General features: G+C 43.5%; 1 protein-coding gene across 4 annotated transcripts in view; it reads left to right on the forward strand.

Moving 5' to 3' along the window:
- Positions 1-16599, forward strand: part of LOC124711127 (cytospin-A) — a 936320-nt gene that overhangs the window by 694042 nt on the left and 225679 nt on the right. For all 4 annotated transcript variants that reach the window (XM_047241015.1, XM_047241018.1, XM_047241017.1 and 1 more), the window contains exon 3: positions 7514-7777. In XM_047241015.1, the coding sequence (XP_047096971.1) occupies positions 7514-7777 (264 nt within the window). The remainder of the gene's footprint in view (positions 1-7513; positions 7778-16599) is intronic.

The following is a 16599-nucleotide window of genomic DNA, read 5'->3' on the forward strand; positions in this document are numbered from 1 at the left end:
TAGTATCATGTGACTATAATATCAATGAGTCGCTGTTGGAATCGGCCAACTCATACAAATTTCTGGGTTTAAGACTTCGTATGGATGTGAAATGGAATTATCACGAAGGTTCAGTCGTGAGTAAAGCAGGTGGCGGACTTCAGTTTATTAGTAGAATACTGGGAAAGCGCAGTCAGTCTACAAAGGAGATTGCTTACAAGTCACTCGTGCGGCCCGTACCAAATAGGACTAACAGGGAACATTAAACGTTTACATATAAGGGCAGCACGAATTGTCACAGGTTTGTTTAATCCGTGGGAGAGTGTAACAGATACTGAAGGATCTCAACTACCAGACTCCTGAAGATAGACCTAAACTATCCCGAGAAAGTCTATTAACAAAGTTTCAAGAACAGTCTTTAAATGATGATTCTTGGAATATAGTACAATCCCCTACGTATCTCTCACAAAGGGATCGTGAGGCTGAGATGATAATGATTAATGCACGCACAGAAGCATTCAATCAATCTCTCTTCCCGCGCTCCATACGTGACTGGAACGGGAAGAGACCCTAATAACTGGTATAGTGGGACGTACCCTCTGCCATGCACCTCTAGGTGGTTTGCAGAGTATAGATGTAGATGTAAACTATGCAAAGATAAAGACTTTCACAGGATATAGTCACGTGAAGAACTCCCACAGACTAGTCTTTGGGCTAAAAACAAGAATAAAAAATACTACAAATTCTCGTATTAACCAATATATTTAAGCAAGTATGTTTGAAAAAGAAAACAACAAGATACTTCATAACGACAGACTATATCTCTTGGAAAGACGAGAATAATGGTACAACGCACGTTAATGTTCGCGTTGAAACTTTCCGCAAAATATTCGAGGAATGAGCTAAAATTGGAAGAAAAACCGACTAGGATCGTGTATTGGGCTGCAAACGCTGCCAAGTAGATATCTCAGACTAGGTTTGGTCTCGTAGCTGGATGAATAAAGTAGGGCCAAGAAGAAATACGTTTTAGCTAAAACTGGAAGAAAAACCGACTAGGATCGTGTATTGGGCTGCAAACGCTGCCAAGTAGATATCTCAGACTAGGTTTGGTCTCGTAGCTGGATGAATAAAGTAGGGCCAAGAAGAAATACGTGTTAGGGGGTTAGCAGCGTAGAGCTATGTTCTTCCTGCATATAAACCGAGAGCTTGCCATGACAGCTCTACTGGGCGGAGTTTACACCTCTGTAGCCATTTCGGCTGCGTTGCCTTTTTGCTTCATAACATTTTTCGAATTTTTTGCGAACATTTAAAGCCAACTTCAACGTGCGTTATATCACTGTATTCGGATTTTCAAGGGCTACAAACATCATTCCATTTAAAAAACAATTTTCTTCAGTATTTAAGGTGATAAGAGCTAAGAGGATTAAATTTGCAACAGAATTATGCGCATTTCTGCATACTATCACCTGTATAAACGTCCTATCGGTATCTTGAACCGTTTAGGAAATAAGAGGTGCAAGTTTTAAATGTTCACCTGTATATACTTTAGTGCCCTAATAAATTGGATTAGTAGAAAATGTCTAGCGTGTGTTGGAAACTGGTCATTTTATGGTGTACCTGTGTGGTCTATAAATAACATAAGATAGCTGTAGAAATCTCTTCGGAACACATGTCCATTTTGCCCGAAGGGCTGGAAGACAGTGTGTCTCCCCAGAGTCTAGAGACTGTAGTGTAACGACGTAAGTTTTGTATAAATGATTTTCTTTTGACATATGACCATGTGCAGACTTCGTCACCTACGTCAGTTACAAACCACTTCAAAATTATTTAAAATATTTTTAAAGTTGTCTCTGAATGGTTCTTGAACGAAACTGTAATTAAAACATCATCATTTGAGTCGTATGCGCAGAATTACGTCACTCAGTCCAATTGGTTTGCGCAAACTTTTTTTCATTTTAGATGTTGTTTGTTTCTTCTCAGAAATTATATTAATGCAAGTTACCTGCTTTAATAAATATTAAAACCACATTGAATAAACTTTTAAGACTCAAACTCGCGATGAACGTTGTCAAAAACTAATAATCTTGTCAAATAAATCAGTAATACTTCTTCCTTAATATAATTCTTCATAAATAAATTCTCAGAACACGTATTTAAACTTTTGTAGTGTACACTAGTTTATTATCTTCATATATACTACATATAGACGTGAACATTAGCCTTGACAAGATAGGACTGAACATTTACAACATGAGTAAACTTTCTATGACGTCATTGTTGTAGAAACATTACAAATTCTAATTTTTTCACTTTTTAGAAGCACGACGCAACAACTCGGTTTCAGGATCTTCTGTTGCTCTTCGGCTGTCGACCCGCGACGTATAGCTTTGAAGATGCTGTCCCCGTTCGTTGCGCCGCCCTCTCCGTACATGAAACATAAAATAAATACAAAACTTTAGATAATTCACAACCATTACAAATATTACAAAATACATAAACAAAACACTAAATTAAACTTATATTCACCTGCAAACTGGGCTGACACTGGTGGATGGGTGACGCTTCAATTTCGCGTCCCACTACAAGACATAGCTTTCCATTTTCATTCTAGACATACAAAAGTGGACATGATGTCAGTCTGTGACGCACGCGAGTGTAAAGGTACATCAAAATATTCACCTCATTATATAATAAAACGCATGATATCGGAATTAAAGATTTGCAGCAGGATAACATATAACTCTAAATGCGATGTTGCGACATGTTCCTCGGACAGAATTACAGGCAGGGCGAAAACAAGATGGGCCGAAGGGCGAATAAGGTTCCCAAGTGCGAGTGAATCAATACTGAACAAACATTAGGACCGGGGAAAAGGCAAAATGAATTATTATTATTATATTCCATCCGCATGCTCTTCTTTTATCCAATCACCCAGCTCTTTGTGTGTAGCGGCGTTAATTCTGCTCTTGCTAATCACTGATTCTGACGACATCCTGCGCGACTGCTACGGTCGCAGGTTCGAATCCTGCCTCGGGCATGGATGTGTGTAATGTCCTTAGGTTAGTTAGGTTTAAGTAGTTCTAAGTTCTAGGGGACTGATGACCTCAGATGTTGAGTCCCATAGTGCTCAGAGCCATTTGAACCATTTTTTACATCAATCCGGGGTGTGCTGCAGTGGCTAAATGGGTGTCAGGCTAAAAGTCCAGTTTCCAAACCTCACTCGATGCTAAGAATTTTCCATTCATCGCCGCTTCTTTCATCATTGTCAATGATTTGTTATGGGAAAAATGCCAAGCTGCATCCATGTTAGTCTTCCTCTTTAGTTAATTTGCCCCTTTTAACTGAATGGGTAATGCAGTTAAAAGGTTGGAGGTAAACTGCGGTATACTACCTACAATAGGATCATGCATCGTCGAGCTATGTGGTGTTCTCAGTCATAAAGGAAATCACGTTTTGTACAAACACTCGTCAGCACTTGTTCGGTGTTCGTCGTTACGCTCATCAACAATCGAGCGTGACGTGTCGCCAGTAGTGTCCCTTCAGTCCCAATGGCGTTTGAATCACTGGTAAACAAAATTCTCACTGGCTGCAGCCGACGTTCTGGGTCCAGGTTTGTGTGTTTGACACATGTGGTACTTCGTGGCTTGTTATTAAACGTATATTGGACCATTTTTAATATGTTCCGTGTTAGATATCTGGCAATTCGCCGACCTTATTCGAAGCAAATTGTACAGCGCATTTCGCCCTTTTGCCAACTTAAAGTACGAATGATGGTGGCATGTTGACTAAATGGCATTTCGCAAGTATGCCGAAAGTTGTTCTGGTTTTTAGGAAAAAAAAATTGTATCGAAAAAATTGTAGTTCAGTCTCTAAGGAAATATTACAGAAGCTTATGGAGTCTTTGAGCAACATCGTTCGCAGTTCGTAGGGGTTTCCTTAGAAATACGCCTGTGCCAAATAAAAGTATGGCTGGATGTTCTTTCGATTATTGGCGGCTTGGGTGCAGTCGCAGAGGACGAACGAGTCACGTGAATGCAACAGAGTAAACGAAATACAGCTATGACTGTGTAAATATGCGTTAAGGCAAACCCATATTTTTAGAGGCGACTCTTGCTTACACCAACTTCAATAAATCGAATTTCGCAATAAATCGAACTGCTCGTCAAGTTCGTTAACATAACCTCCATAAATCGAAGAAATCCTGTGTGTTTTGTCGAAGCTACTACTGTGGCAGGTCGCAGCGTAGAGTCAGCGGACAACATTCGGTAATTCGAATTATTGCGTCAGTTGTTCAGATAATTGTTTCGTCATTCAACTCTTTGTGGCACTCCTTTTACTCACGAACGCATAACTTACCACAGTTCATAAATAAGTTGTAAAAATGACTTGAAAGAAGTAAATGCGTTAGACTTCCGAAGAAAAGAAACGAGTTATTGAACCCCTGGTGGTGAAAAAACAGGATGCAGCGGAAGGTTTCGGGATTCAGTCATCCACGCTGTCCACAATCACGAAGCTGAACGGTAAGACTGCTGAAATGTATCATAAGGAGGGAGGGACAAAGAGGACCGGCTAACTGAGTCTCCTCCTCTTGAAGAACGCTTATTTCAGTGGCCTAGTCAACGTGGAGGTCAAACACACATGTCGGAGGTTATGTACCTGAAAAAACAGCTTCAGTAATTTGCTGTTAGTTCGGGCACTGAAGGGTTTGCAGCAAGTGGGGGAATGGCGCACTAAATTCATAAAGACAAAATCTCGTTTTTAAGAGGATTTGTCGTAAGCACTCCCATTTTGTACACACCGAATGTTTAGCATGGTAAAATTAATGAAAGTGCAGTTTTCCTACATATTCGCGGAATATAGTGTGTGCATTTCGATTGAAATAGTGTGTGCATTTCGATTGAAATATTAAAATAAAAAATAATGAAACTGGTAAAACTTTATTCTGAGTTCTAGATATTAATTTCTGCCTTCGTGAAGAAATTAGTATGTTATTGAAACTACGTACACTCTGGTTCCACTTTTTCCTGATTTCATCTTAATCAAACTCGCGTTAAATCGAAATCCGTTATTCGAAATGCTTGTTAAGTCCCTTGAACTTACAATTGTTTCAGTCGAGGGTGTAGTGTTGACAACATGTGAGGTAACATGCTTTCAGTTTGCGATTAAAACATGACTACTTCCAAGCGAAGGTGTTTCACAGGAGTACAGTATATAGAGAAAAACAGGATAACGCTGACAAATTGCACAGCATATAAGAGGTCAGTCGCGCGCCTTGATGTTTGCTCTCCTGTGCGCATTCCACTGGCAGCTAACAGCTCTTAAGATACCCCCTCCACGACCTAACGGCCTGCTGACGTGCCTACGCCTTTCGCGTCATGCAGAGTTCTCTTCGGGGATAAATACTTAAAAGGTTTACGATCTCTGTTCCTTTTAACCGGAAAGCCCTAAAACTTACCTGCAGTGTGCTGCAGGATGCTGTAGGATGGAGGTAAAGTGTCGAACGTCCAATCAACATAGAGTACGCAAGAGGACTACACTAGCATTCACTGGGTTACTTACGGATGCGGAGGAGGCAGACACAGTTTTACTGTATTTAGATAGAACTATGCTGCGTAGGGACACCAGTTTTCATCCTGTAGCTTCTTCTTACACACTCTCTCTCTCTCTCTCTCTCTCTCTCTAAAATGTATATATATATCTCTGGCACTTACATAGTTCCTCAAGGCCATCTTTAATGATTCACCAAACGAGCGATCAAGCCCAGTATTATTTGGAAAAAGTCCACACAATACCTTAATTACTATGGTATGGCATCTCCGTCTCACCTTTTTGGGATGAGATCACGTGACTGCTGGTACTCCCTCGAGTTGTAGCCCTTGTCCTTGGGTAGCCCTTGTAGATACTGATCCTATCTACGAGAACCACGAGACTCGATATTTTATCTCCGAGTTCGGCTTGCTAAATCTGCGATTTCCTCTGTCGCTGTTCGTCTGGTAAGTCATGTGTTGACACACCCGAGAAAAATGGTTACCCCACCATTTTCACTCCATCTCACATTGCCAATTGCCGCTGTAGTTTCAACATGTGCACGCGTTTGTTACGTACAGATGACGCAAGCTGTTGACAGCACGCCTATCTTGCATGCAGCAGCACTTCCGAGTTGATGTACTCGACTACGATGTCAGTTTCTTATTGTTGATGCTGTATTAATGATTTTATATAATTTCTGCGATTACATAGTTAAAATTACAGTATCATGAAGCCGCCACGCAGCTAACGTGAAAGTGGCAACAGTAGTACTTACAACTACTTCGATATGGAAATGATTGGCATTTCAGCGCGTTTGCATATAGTAGATAGGCGAATCGTCACCACCGTTCTGCATGGAAGGAAATATTCTGCAGTGGGTTTCTCATTCAGAAACTGCATTGGAATCTTGTTGGTTGATTTTATGAGAAGTTAGTGTTATGCATCGCCTAAAGAGTAGAAACATCTACTTGCACCTGGTTGATTTCGACAGCTGCAGGACTGTGGTTGAGATTATCGCATTGGTCAAGATGCTATGTCTGCCATGCTAATATGGCTCCACGTGTGTACCGCCTGGGAGGACAAATGTATTGTTCGCAAAGCCTGTGCGGGATCGTCCAGCTACATCATGCCCCTGAGTTAGTGAATGCAGTTCTTTACACCAAGAAAAGTACACACATGGGCAGTGCGACGACTCCCAGAGCACCATAAACTGTTAGAAATACGGTCATGGGTTGTGGTTTCCCTTGACGCAGTAGCAGATAGCAACTCCCCGACAATTCTACGTCCAGCAATAACACTGGACGCTTGGTGGACCCTTGTCGCCTCTTCAGACAAAACTGGTTCAGCGTCCAGCATCACAATGGCCGTAACAGTGTTGGATAGTCAGACGAGATGGCACTTCACTAGATTCCATTTGTCATCGCCGTGTGGACCCAATACTAGGCGTGATGGAATGTGGTGCCATTGGGTACACAACAGGATCACCTCTTGTTTGCATAGACTACTTTGGGCTTGTGGCTGTGCCTTATTTTCCAGTGTTCTGAGACCTTACCTTTCAGAAAGATAACGCAAGACCGCATTGTTATCCGTGCTCCTCTGACGTAATTGGTTACAGAGGTTATTCGACTGTTGACCTGGGCGGTACATCCTCCAGATGTCTCATACATTGATAGCATCAGGAGAGTCACGCACACCAGAGCTCGACAGCCACTAAGATTGATGAACTCTGCTGTAGGGCTGAAGATGCATATCTGCTGTTGGGGCTCAGTTCGACTCATTGTCGAGATACGTTGTTGCAGACCTATGTGCAACATTTTGTGTGCAGTATTCTCCCAAATAACCTACACATTCATTAATGTATTCTTGCTAGTATACTGTATTGAAACAGCAGGTAATACTTGGTTGTTCGCTATCCTTGCCAGTGCCTAGCAGTGTACATTGTGTTCGATATATGGGAGACGGTGAATAGAGACGTTAATCAGACGATTGGTCACGATTTATGCAGGAAACGGGTGATCGCGAGTCTGACGCGAGGTGGTGTCCAGCCAGTGCGCAGCAAGCCGGCTGGCGGCAGTCAGGACACCGCGAAGAAGCAGAAGCAGCAGCAGCAGCCGCCGCCTCGGCGGCACCAGCTGGTCCCGGCGTCTCCCGCCGTCCCAGTGCGGAACCTACGCCCGAGGGATCTGCCGCCTAATACAAGGAAGAAGCCGCCAGTTCCTACCGCCGTCGCCTCCAGGAACAACCTCCGCGGCCGCACGCCCACGCCCAGGTCAGTACGCAATGCACACGCACCTTCTTTAACTGCCAGTTTCAGAAAAATGATTATAATCCTAACTGGTTCAGCCGCACATTGGCTGTCTTCAGCGTCTACAAATGAGAAAACTACAGGAAAATCTCTTGTCTTTTTCTTGCAAATAAAAATCAAACTAATGATGGGAGACCTTACAAACTGGACCTCTTCTTCTTTAATCATTCCTAGAGAATTTGGGGGTCTTCCTAAAGTAGTACAACACAGTCTGTTACACATACAAAGGGAGCAGTGGTGGGGGGATGAGAGGGAGAGCGAGAGAGAGAGAGAGAGAGAGAGAGAGAGAGAGAGAGAGAGAGAGAGAGGTATCCTCCCAAACCCCTAGATGGGTTGCAGCCGAATTTGTCACAGGGTCACAACCTCCTAGTTCCAATACGAGCAGAGATATGGGTACAAACTTTTTTCCAGTCCCTGCCATATAGTCTGTCATGCACTACAGATGTAGCATGTGGGAATAGTACCAACTATCTTATAGACGGGTTTGCAGGATGGCGTGCAAATCAGGGGCAAGAGTTGGCTCTCCAGCCCCCTGACATGTAGGCTACACTGCATGACAGATATGTTGCGTAGTATCAGCCTGCTTTCTGAATCTATTTTGCAGGGGCTACACTTGGGCATGGGCATGGTTTGGGGAAAGCTGAGACAGATAGAGGACGACATGGAAAGAGAGAGGGTGCAGTAGGCGATGGACACAGGTGGAGAGGATGAGGTGATAAATAAAATAGAAAAATTCGTCTTTGAAGGTAGAAGATTCTCGACTGCTGTTAAGCACAGTACATTACAAGGTTATTAATTGTCCAACAATGACACGCTCTTCATTTAGTAAATGGACTTATTTACAGTAATAAAAGTACACACACATGGGCAGTGCAGTTTGTATTTACTCCTACACTCCGTATCTTTTTATCAAATCACAATTTTTACGAAAATAATTTATTTATCCTATCAGGTACTGATTGCAAGAAAGTAAATAAAATTTGATGGATATGTGAAACCCCTACTGTGAAAAGATAGTTACACAGATAGATAATACTGTTCAGTATCTAGAAATTAAAAGGTATTATTTCGATTTGTTATTCGGTGTTCTTGTATCAAATTTTAATTTGTCAATACTCGCATTTTCATGCAGTTAGTAATTAAAAGTAGAAGGATGTTATCTATGAGGGTAAGTCACTAACTATCTGCAACAAATTTTTATAGTTTCTTATAGCTCGTCACCCTACTTGTACATGGTCCTCCATTGCACATTCTTTCCGAGACCCATGGGGGGGGGGGGGGGGGGGGAGAGCTGATTGGAGTTGATCAGAGCTGAATAGATGGCCCTCTTCAAGTGCACCCATTTCCAGTGATAACTCGTTTCAGAGACATCTCACCTTCGTTAGCATGACGGTGCACTGAGTGCTGATAGCTTTTCACAAGGTTACATTGTGCTCTTCATAGGGTTGTTTTGGAGTCCATGTCGCCAGACTGGGTGATAAGTGAGCCTGTTATGCACGATTACATATGCAGAACCATGCAGAATCTGTATATATAATATGTCACACTATTAGGGATCACTCGTCCGCTATTCAGAATCATGGCACTGACTCGTTTAGTATTGGCATTAGTTATGGCTGCTCTGCACTTTCTATATTGTTCAAGCTCGTTCGACCACATTTGACCTATGCAGTCCACTGGTAAACACTTTGCTGTGATAAAAGATTGTTCCCATATTGTACTGAAAGTCTTCAATGAAGCTATGAATTACTGCCCCCACGCGCCCCCCGCACCCTTCTGCCCCCACGCGCCCCCCGCTCCCTTCTGCCCCCACGCGCCCCCCGCTCCCTTCTGCCCCCACGCGCCCCCCGCTCCCTTCTGCCCCCACGCGCCCCCCGCTCCCTTCTGCCCCCACGCGCCCCCCGCTCCCTTCTGCCCCCACGCGCCCCCTTCTCTGATTACAGACTTCTGTTGTTCTATGGTGCAAACATTGAATCTGCCAGCAGTTATATATATTAACTTAAAAATAATAAAGCAGTCTGAAATCTTATAATGTTAGGAGAATTTTCCGAATTTTTTTGGAGAACTGTGTCTTACTACTGTAGGAATTTTATGTCCAATAACTGATGTTCACATTCTGTTAGGTTGAAAAAAGTGTAGTTAATGAAACAAAAATCAGTTCCACTCTCGAATGACCAGTGGGAAAAAGAACACCTATGTATTTCTGTACAGGCTGTGCTTTTCTTGTTTTATTACGAAGATCGTTTCTTTATATGTAAGCGAGAGTCAACAAAACATTTTCGCATTCGGAGAAAGGCGGTGATTCAACTTTTCGGACAATATCTCGCAGAAACGAAAACGCCTCTCTTTTAACCATTGCTACTCGAGCTCGTGTATATTAACCGTGACATTCTCTTCCCAATTTCGCGCTAGTACAAAACGATCTGTCCTTCTTTGAACTTTTTCGATGTCAGCCATCCATCCATCCATCCATCCATCCATCCATCCTGTCTGGTAAGGATCCCAAACCGCACAGCAGTACTCCAGCAGATGTCGGACAAACGTAGTGCAAGCAATCTCTTTAGTGGATCTGATTCGACTTCTGAGTGTTCTGCCAATAAAACAAGCTTCCTGGTTCACTTCACTACAAAATTTTCTGTGTGATGATTCTTATTTTAGTTGCTTGAAATTGTGATATCTAGCTATTTAGTTGAATCTGCAACCTTCAATTTGTGTGAATAACATGTAATGATCACCAACATAAATTTAGATAATACTATAGTGTCAGTAATAAAATGAAATGTTAGTTGTTGTTGTTCTTCTATAATGATATCTACTGATAGTCACAAGGCATCACAGCTATAATGGGCAATATGATTTTCCATTGATGAGTAGATTTATGATAGAATAATTCATAATATACACTACTGGCCATTAAAATTGCTACACCACGAAGAAGATGCTGTGATACGCAAATGATTAGCTTTTCAGAACATTCACACAACGTTGCGCCGGTGGCGACACCTACAACGTGCTGACATGAGCAAAGTTTCCAACCGATTTCTCATACACAAACAGCAGTTGACCGGCGCTGCCGGGTGAAACGTAGTTGTGATGCCTCGTGTAAGTAGGAGAAATCCGTACCATCACGTTTCCGACTTTGATAAAGGTCGGATTACAGCCTATCGCAATTGCGGTTTATCGTATCGCGACATTGCTGCTCGCGTTGGTCGATATCCAATGACAGTTAGCAGAATATGAAATCGGTGGGTTCAGGAGGCTAATACGGAACGAAATGCTGGATCGCAACGGCTTCGTATCACTAGCAGTCGAGATGACAGACATCTTGCCCGCATGGCTGTAACGGATCGTGCAGCCACGTCTCGATCCCTGAGTCAACAGATGGAGACGTTTGCAGGACAACAACCATCTGCACGAACAGTTCGCCGACATTTGCAGCAGCATGGACTATCAGCTCGGAGACAATGGCTGCGGTTACCCTTGACGCTGCATTACAGACAAGAGCGCCTGTTTTATCGATTGTGTACTCAACGACGAACCTGGGTGCACGAATGGCAAAACTTCTTTTTTTCGCATGAATCCAGGTTATGTATACAGCATCATGATGGTCGCATCCGTGTTTGGCGACATCGCGGTGAACGCACATTAGAAGCGTGTCTTAGTCATCGCCATACTGGGGTATCACCCGGCGTGGTAGTATGGGGTGCCATTGGTTACACGTCCTGGTCACCTCTTGTTCGCATTGACGGCACTTTGAACAGTGGACGTTACTTTTCAGATGTGTTACGACCGGTTGCTCTACCCTTCATTCGATCCCTGCGAAACTCTACATTTCAGCAGGATAACGCACGGCCGCAAGTTGCAGGTCCTGTGTGGGCCTTTCTGGATACAGAAAATGTTCGACTGCTGCCCTGGCCAGCACATTTTCCAGATCTCACCAACTGAAAACGTCTAGTCAATGGTGGCCGAGCAACTGGCTCGTCACAATACGCCAGTCACTACTCTTGAGTTCTAGGCGCGCAGTCAGGAACCGCGCGACTGCTACGGCCGCAGGTTCGAATCCTGCCTCGGGCATGGATGTGTGTAATGTCCTTAGGTTAGTTAGGTTTAAGTAGTTCTAAGTTCTAGGGGACTGATGACCACAGTAGTTAAGTCCCATAGTGCTCAGAGCCATTTTTTTAACTACTCTTGATGAACTGTGGTATCGTGTTGAAGCTGCATGAGCAGCTGTACCTGTACATGCCATCCAAGCTCTGTTTGATGCAATGCCCAGGCGTATCAAGGCCGCTAATACGGTCAGAGGTGCTTGTTCTGGGTACTGATTTCTCAGGACCTATGCACCCAAACTGCGTGAAAATGTAATCACATTTCAGTTCTAGTATAATATATTTGTCCAATGAATACCCGTTTATCGTCTGCATTTCTTCTTGGTGTAGCAATTGTAATGGCCAGTAGTGTATTTCATCATTACCTATGATAAGTACACTGACCAGCCAGAACATTATTACCACCGACCTTCTATCGATATAAACCCGCCCAGGCGATGAGTCCCCTGGCGAGGAATGACTTTTAGTGAGACACACGCACGGCACATTCAGTATCAGTGAGCCTACCGTCCATATGTAGAATGGGGAATGCGCACGATGTATGAGAGCAGATCGTGATGGGCCGGAGGCTTGACACGAGCATTTCGGAAACTGCACGACTTGTCGGGTGTTTAGGAGTGCTGTGGAGAGCGTCTTCAACACGTGGCGAAACAAACGTGGAACCACGTCCTGACTTCGTGGGCTAGGAGGCCACCCCTCATTACACACGTCGGACGTCGTAGGGTGGGCAGACCGGTGAAACAGGACAGGCGGCGAACTGTGGCAGAACTAACATATTTTTAATAAAAAATGGTTGAAATGGCTCTGAGCACTATGCGACTTAACTTATGAGGTCATCAGTCGCCTAGAACTTAGAACTACTTAAACCTAACTAACCTAAGGACATCACTCACATCCATGCCCGAGGTAGGATTCGAACCTGCGGCCGGAGCGGTCGCTCGGCTCCAGACTGTAGCGCCTAGAACCGCAAGGCCACTCCGGCCGGCTAACACATTTTTAATGCTGGGTAGAGTACAAGTGTGTCTCAACACTCCTAACGGCGGACCCCAGCAGCCGGCCACGACATCGGCAACCGCGACTGATCATCGGCACTGGACGCTGGCGCAGTGACTAAGCATTGCGTGGTCCTATGAATCCGATACCTTCTTCATCATGTCTCTGGGAGGGCTCGTATCCGTCGTCTTCCAGAGGAACAGCCCCTTGCCACCAATACTGCGGGACGGAGACAAGCTGGCGGCGGGCTATTATACTCTGGGAACTAGAGATGGGCAAACTCGTTCATCCTTGGGAACTAGTTCACTGCTGATCGTTCTTTTTTGGGGACCGTTCATTTTTTACTCGTTCACAGTCCATTTGTGCTTGGTATGTGTTTCTTATGAAAAACTGAAAACTAGTAGTGTAAGTAACTGAAGGATGGAGGGCACCAAGAGGGGTCACTTGCCTCTCTCCCTGGAGTTTTTATTCATTACAGAATTTTGGAAGTAATTTCTGTGATTCTGCAGAACCTCTCGTTTAGCCAGCTGTAGTGTTGTGTGGCTGATCGCAGGGAAATAATGTAGGGTGGTGTACGGAAAATCGGCCCCGAGTACAGACTGCCCACCAATTACGGATGATGTGTTGCCCTTTACGAGCAGATACAACAAACAGACAAACATGTAATAATTAGGCAGAGAAGAAATAACAAGCTAATGGAAGCAACAATTGCGAAGCAATCGGTGTCGATGTGTAGAGAGCTGGAGAAGAGAACATGAAAAACTCATGCCACGCGCATGGGCTATAGCTCATGTGGTCTTGTAAATCTGTTGGTGGCTGTTTCCCAACTTAATAGACCACAAGTGTCTTGTATAAAATTCTTCGTTTCGACTTCAACTACATAGCTATGCTACGTTGTAAACAATAATCGTTTACACCCTTTATATACTTCACGTTGTCTCTGGGTTCGTAGGCGAAGTAGAGACTTTATGGAAGCATAAAATAAAATTTGGCTTTCTCATCACACTTGCTCACACGCTTAGTAAAAATTGGGTTTTTATGTTGCATTATTAAAGTTAATATACCAATAATAATGATAATTAAGTTCGCAGTAATAAAGTTTCTGGTTTGAAAGCTCCTTCTGAACAAATGTTTTTGAGATAATAAGTAAATACGATTTTATGGCAATCTATCTCTTTTCAAATGGAGAGGCACTGCTTTTCCTACTGAGCCAAAATGACCCACAACCCACTTTTTGTTATTTTATTTTTTTTAAAGAAACCAAACTAGCAGCTAATGCAAAATGGAAACAACCAAACTTAAAAATATTTAGAGCCTTCCTAAATGTAATGTTTTGTATATGAAAGACACACGAAAATCTTTTTATATGAATTTCTTACACTTAAAATTAAGCAAATTATTGAAACTTGATTTAGCAACTAAGTCGATGAAACCAAAAAATATATGAATAAAAAAACTTGCCTTGTTATAAGTATGTCTTCTGCTCTTTATCGATATAATGAAGTGAGCTGATATACCCTTTTGTTACCTGAAAAGACGTACCTATACATACAACGTAATTTTTATGTAATTTACGTAACTATAAAATACTTTTTTGATTACCGGTCGTGGACGCTGAATAGCCAGAACCAAGTGCAAGAACACTTTGGAACACATGCAAAATGGGCGAGCGCAGTGAACGAAAGGAGCATCTGGATACTGACCTAACTTGGAGCAGTCGGCAGTGGAACTGAGACAGGTGGTCATGCGAAGAACGACGAGTGCGGCCGAGGGAGACTGAGACTGAGACGACCACGCGACCGAGGCTGGAACGATTACTGCCGAAGTGAGCGCCGCGACCGAAGTGAACTAGTGAACTATGAACCAATCGTTCCTTGGAATTCGTTCCTGGGTCCTTTCGTTCATCTTGGTGAACCGTTCCTTTGCACCCGTTCATTGGCGAACTACCCATCTCTACTGGGAACATTCACGGGCAAGGAGTATCGTACACTGGTTGCAGACCACGTACACCTCTCCATGACAATCGTGTTTCTCGACGGCAGTGGCACTTTTCCAACAAGACATGTCACAAGCCCATGAGTCTGATGGAGTATATCGAGAAACACAACGGCGAGTTCCAATTCATGTGCTGCCTCCCCACCCCCCTCAACTAGCCAGGTCTGAACCTGACCTAACACATCTGAGATGTGCTTGAACATGGCGTCAGACCTCATCAGTCCTCCTGCCCGAAATTTACCGGAATTAAGTGACTAGTGTGTGTGTGTGCAGATGTGGCGCCAGCTCCTTCCAGCGACCTACCAAAGTATCAATGGTCCCATGCCACGACATATCGCCGCTGTTGCACGTGCCAAAGGTGGACATACCGACTATTAGGTAGGCGGTCATAATATTCTGGCTGATCAGTGTGTATTACCTTGATATTTGTTGACACATGATGGTCTGTGTTACAGAAACGGGTAGTCACTAAAAATATTATTCAGTAAGCAGCTTAGGCTGGTAATCGTGACGTCTTTAAATATATAAGGGTTGTGGGGTACTATCTATACAGGGGGTTACAAAAAGGTACGGCCAAACTTTCAGGAAATATTCCTCACACACAAATAAAGAAAAGATGTTATGTTGACAAGTGTCCGGAAACGCTTAATTTCCATGTTAGAGCTCATTTTAGTTTCGTCAGTATGTACCGTAATTCCTCGATTCACCGCCATGATTTCATACGGGATACTCTACCTGTGCTGCTAGAACATGTGCCTTTACAAGTAAGACACATGTGGTTCATGCACGATGGAGCTCCTGCACATTTCAGTCGAAGTGTTCGTATGCTTCTTAACAACAGATTCAGTGACCGATGGATTGGTAGAGGCGGACCAATTCCATGGCCTCCACGCTCTCCTGACCGCAATCCTCTTGACTTTCACTTATGGGGGCATTTGAAACCTCTTGCCTACGCAACCCCGGTACCAAATGTAGAGACTCTTCGTGCTCGTATTGTGGACGGCTGTGATACAATACGCCATTCTCCAGGGCTGCATCAGCGCATCAGGGATTCCATGCGACCGAGGATGGATGCATGTATCCTCGCTAACGGAGGACATTTTGAACATTTTCTGTAACAAAGTGTTTGAAGTCACGCTGGTACGTTCTGTTGCTGTGTGTTTTCATTCACCGCTACGGTCGCAGGTTCGAATCCTGCCTCGGGCATGGATGTTTGTGATGTCCTTAGGTTAGTTAGGTTTAACTAGTTCTAAGTTCTAGGGGACTAATGACCTCAGCAGTTGAGTCCCATAGTGCTCAGAGCCATTTGAACCATTTTTTGTTTTCATTCCATGATTAAAGTGATTTGAAGAGAAGTAATAAAATGAGCTCTAACATGGAAAGTAAGCGTTTCCGGACACATGTCCACATAACATATTTTCTTTCTTTGTGTGTGAGGAATGTTTCCTGAAAGTTTGGCCGTACCTTTTTCTAGCACCCTATATAATATTTTCTCTTTCTTAATCGATTCGCGTCCACCTGTACTGCGGTATAAATTGTGAGATCGCAGGAAGTTAACTTGATGCATCAAAGAGAGCGAAAAGCTGAAAACCAAAAAAAAAAATATATATCGTATGTTTCCTTAAGCTGAACTGGCACCCGCTGGATAACTGAACTCCTGATAGTGTAAGGTGATATGAATCTGTCGCTGTA

This window comes from Schistocerca piceifrons, chromosome 8, assembly GCF_021461385.2.
Source record: "Schistocerca piceifrons isolate TAMUIC-IGC-003096 chromosome 8, iqSchPice1.1, whole genome shotgun sequence".
Taxonomy (NCBI): Eukaryota; Metazoa; Arthropoda; class Insecta; order Orthoptera; family Acrididae; genus Schistocerca; species Schistocerca piceifrons.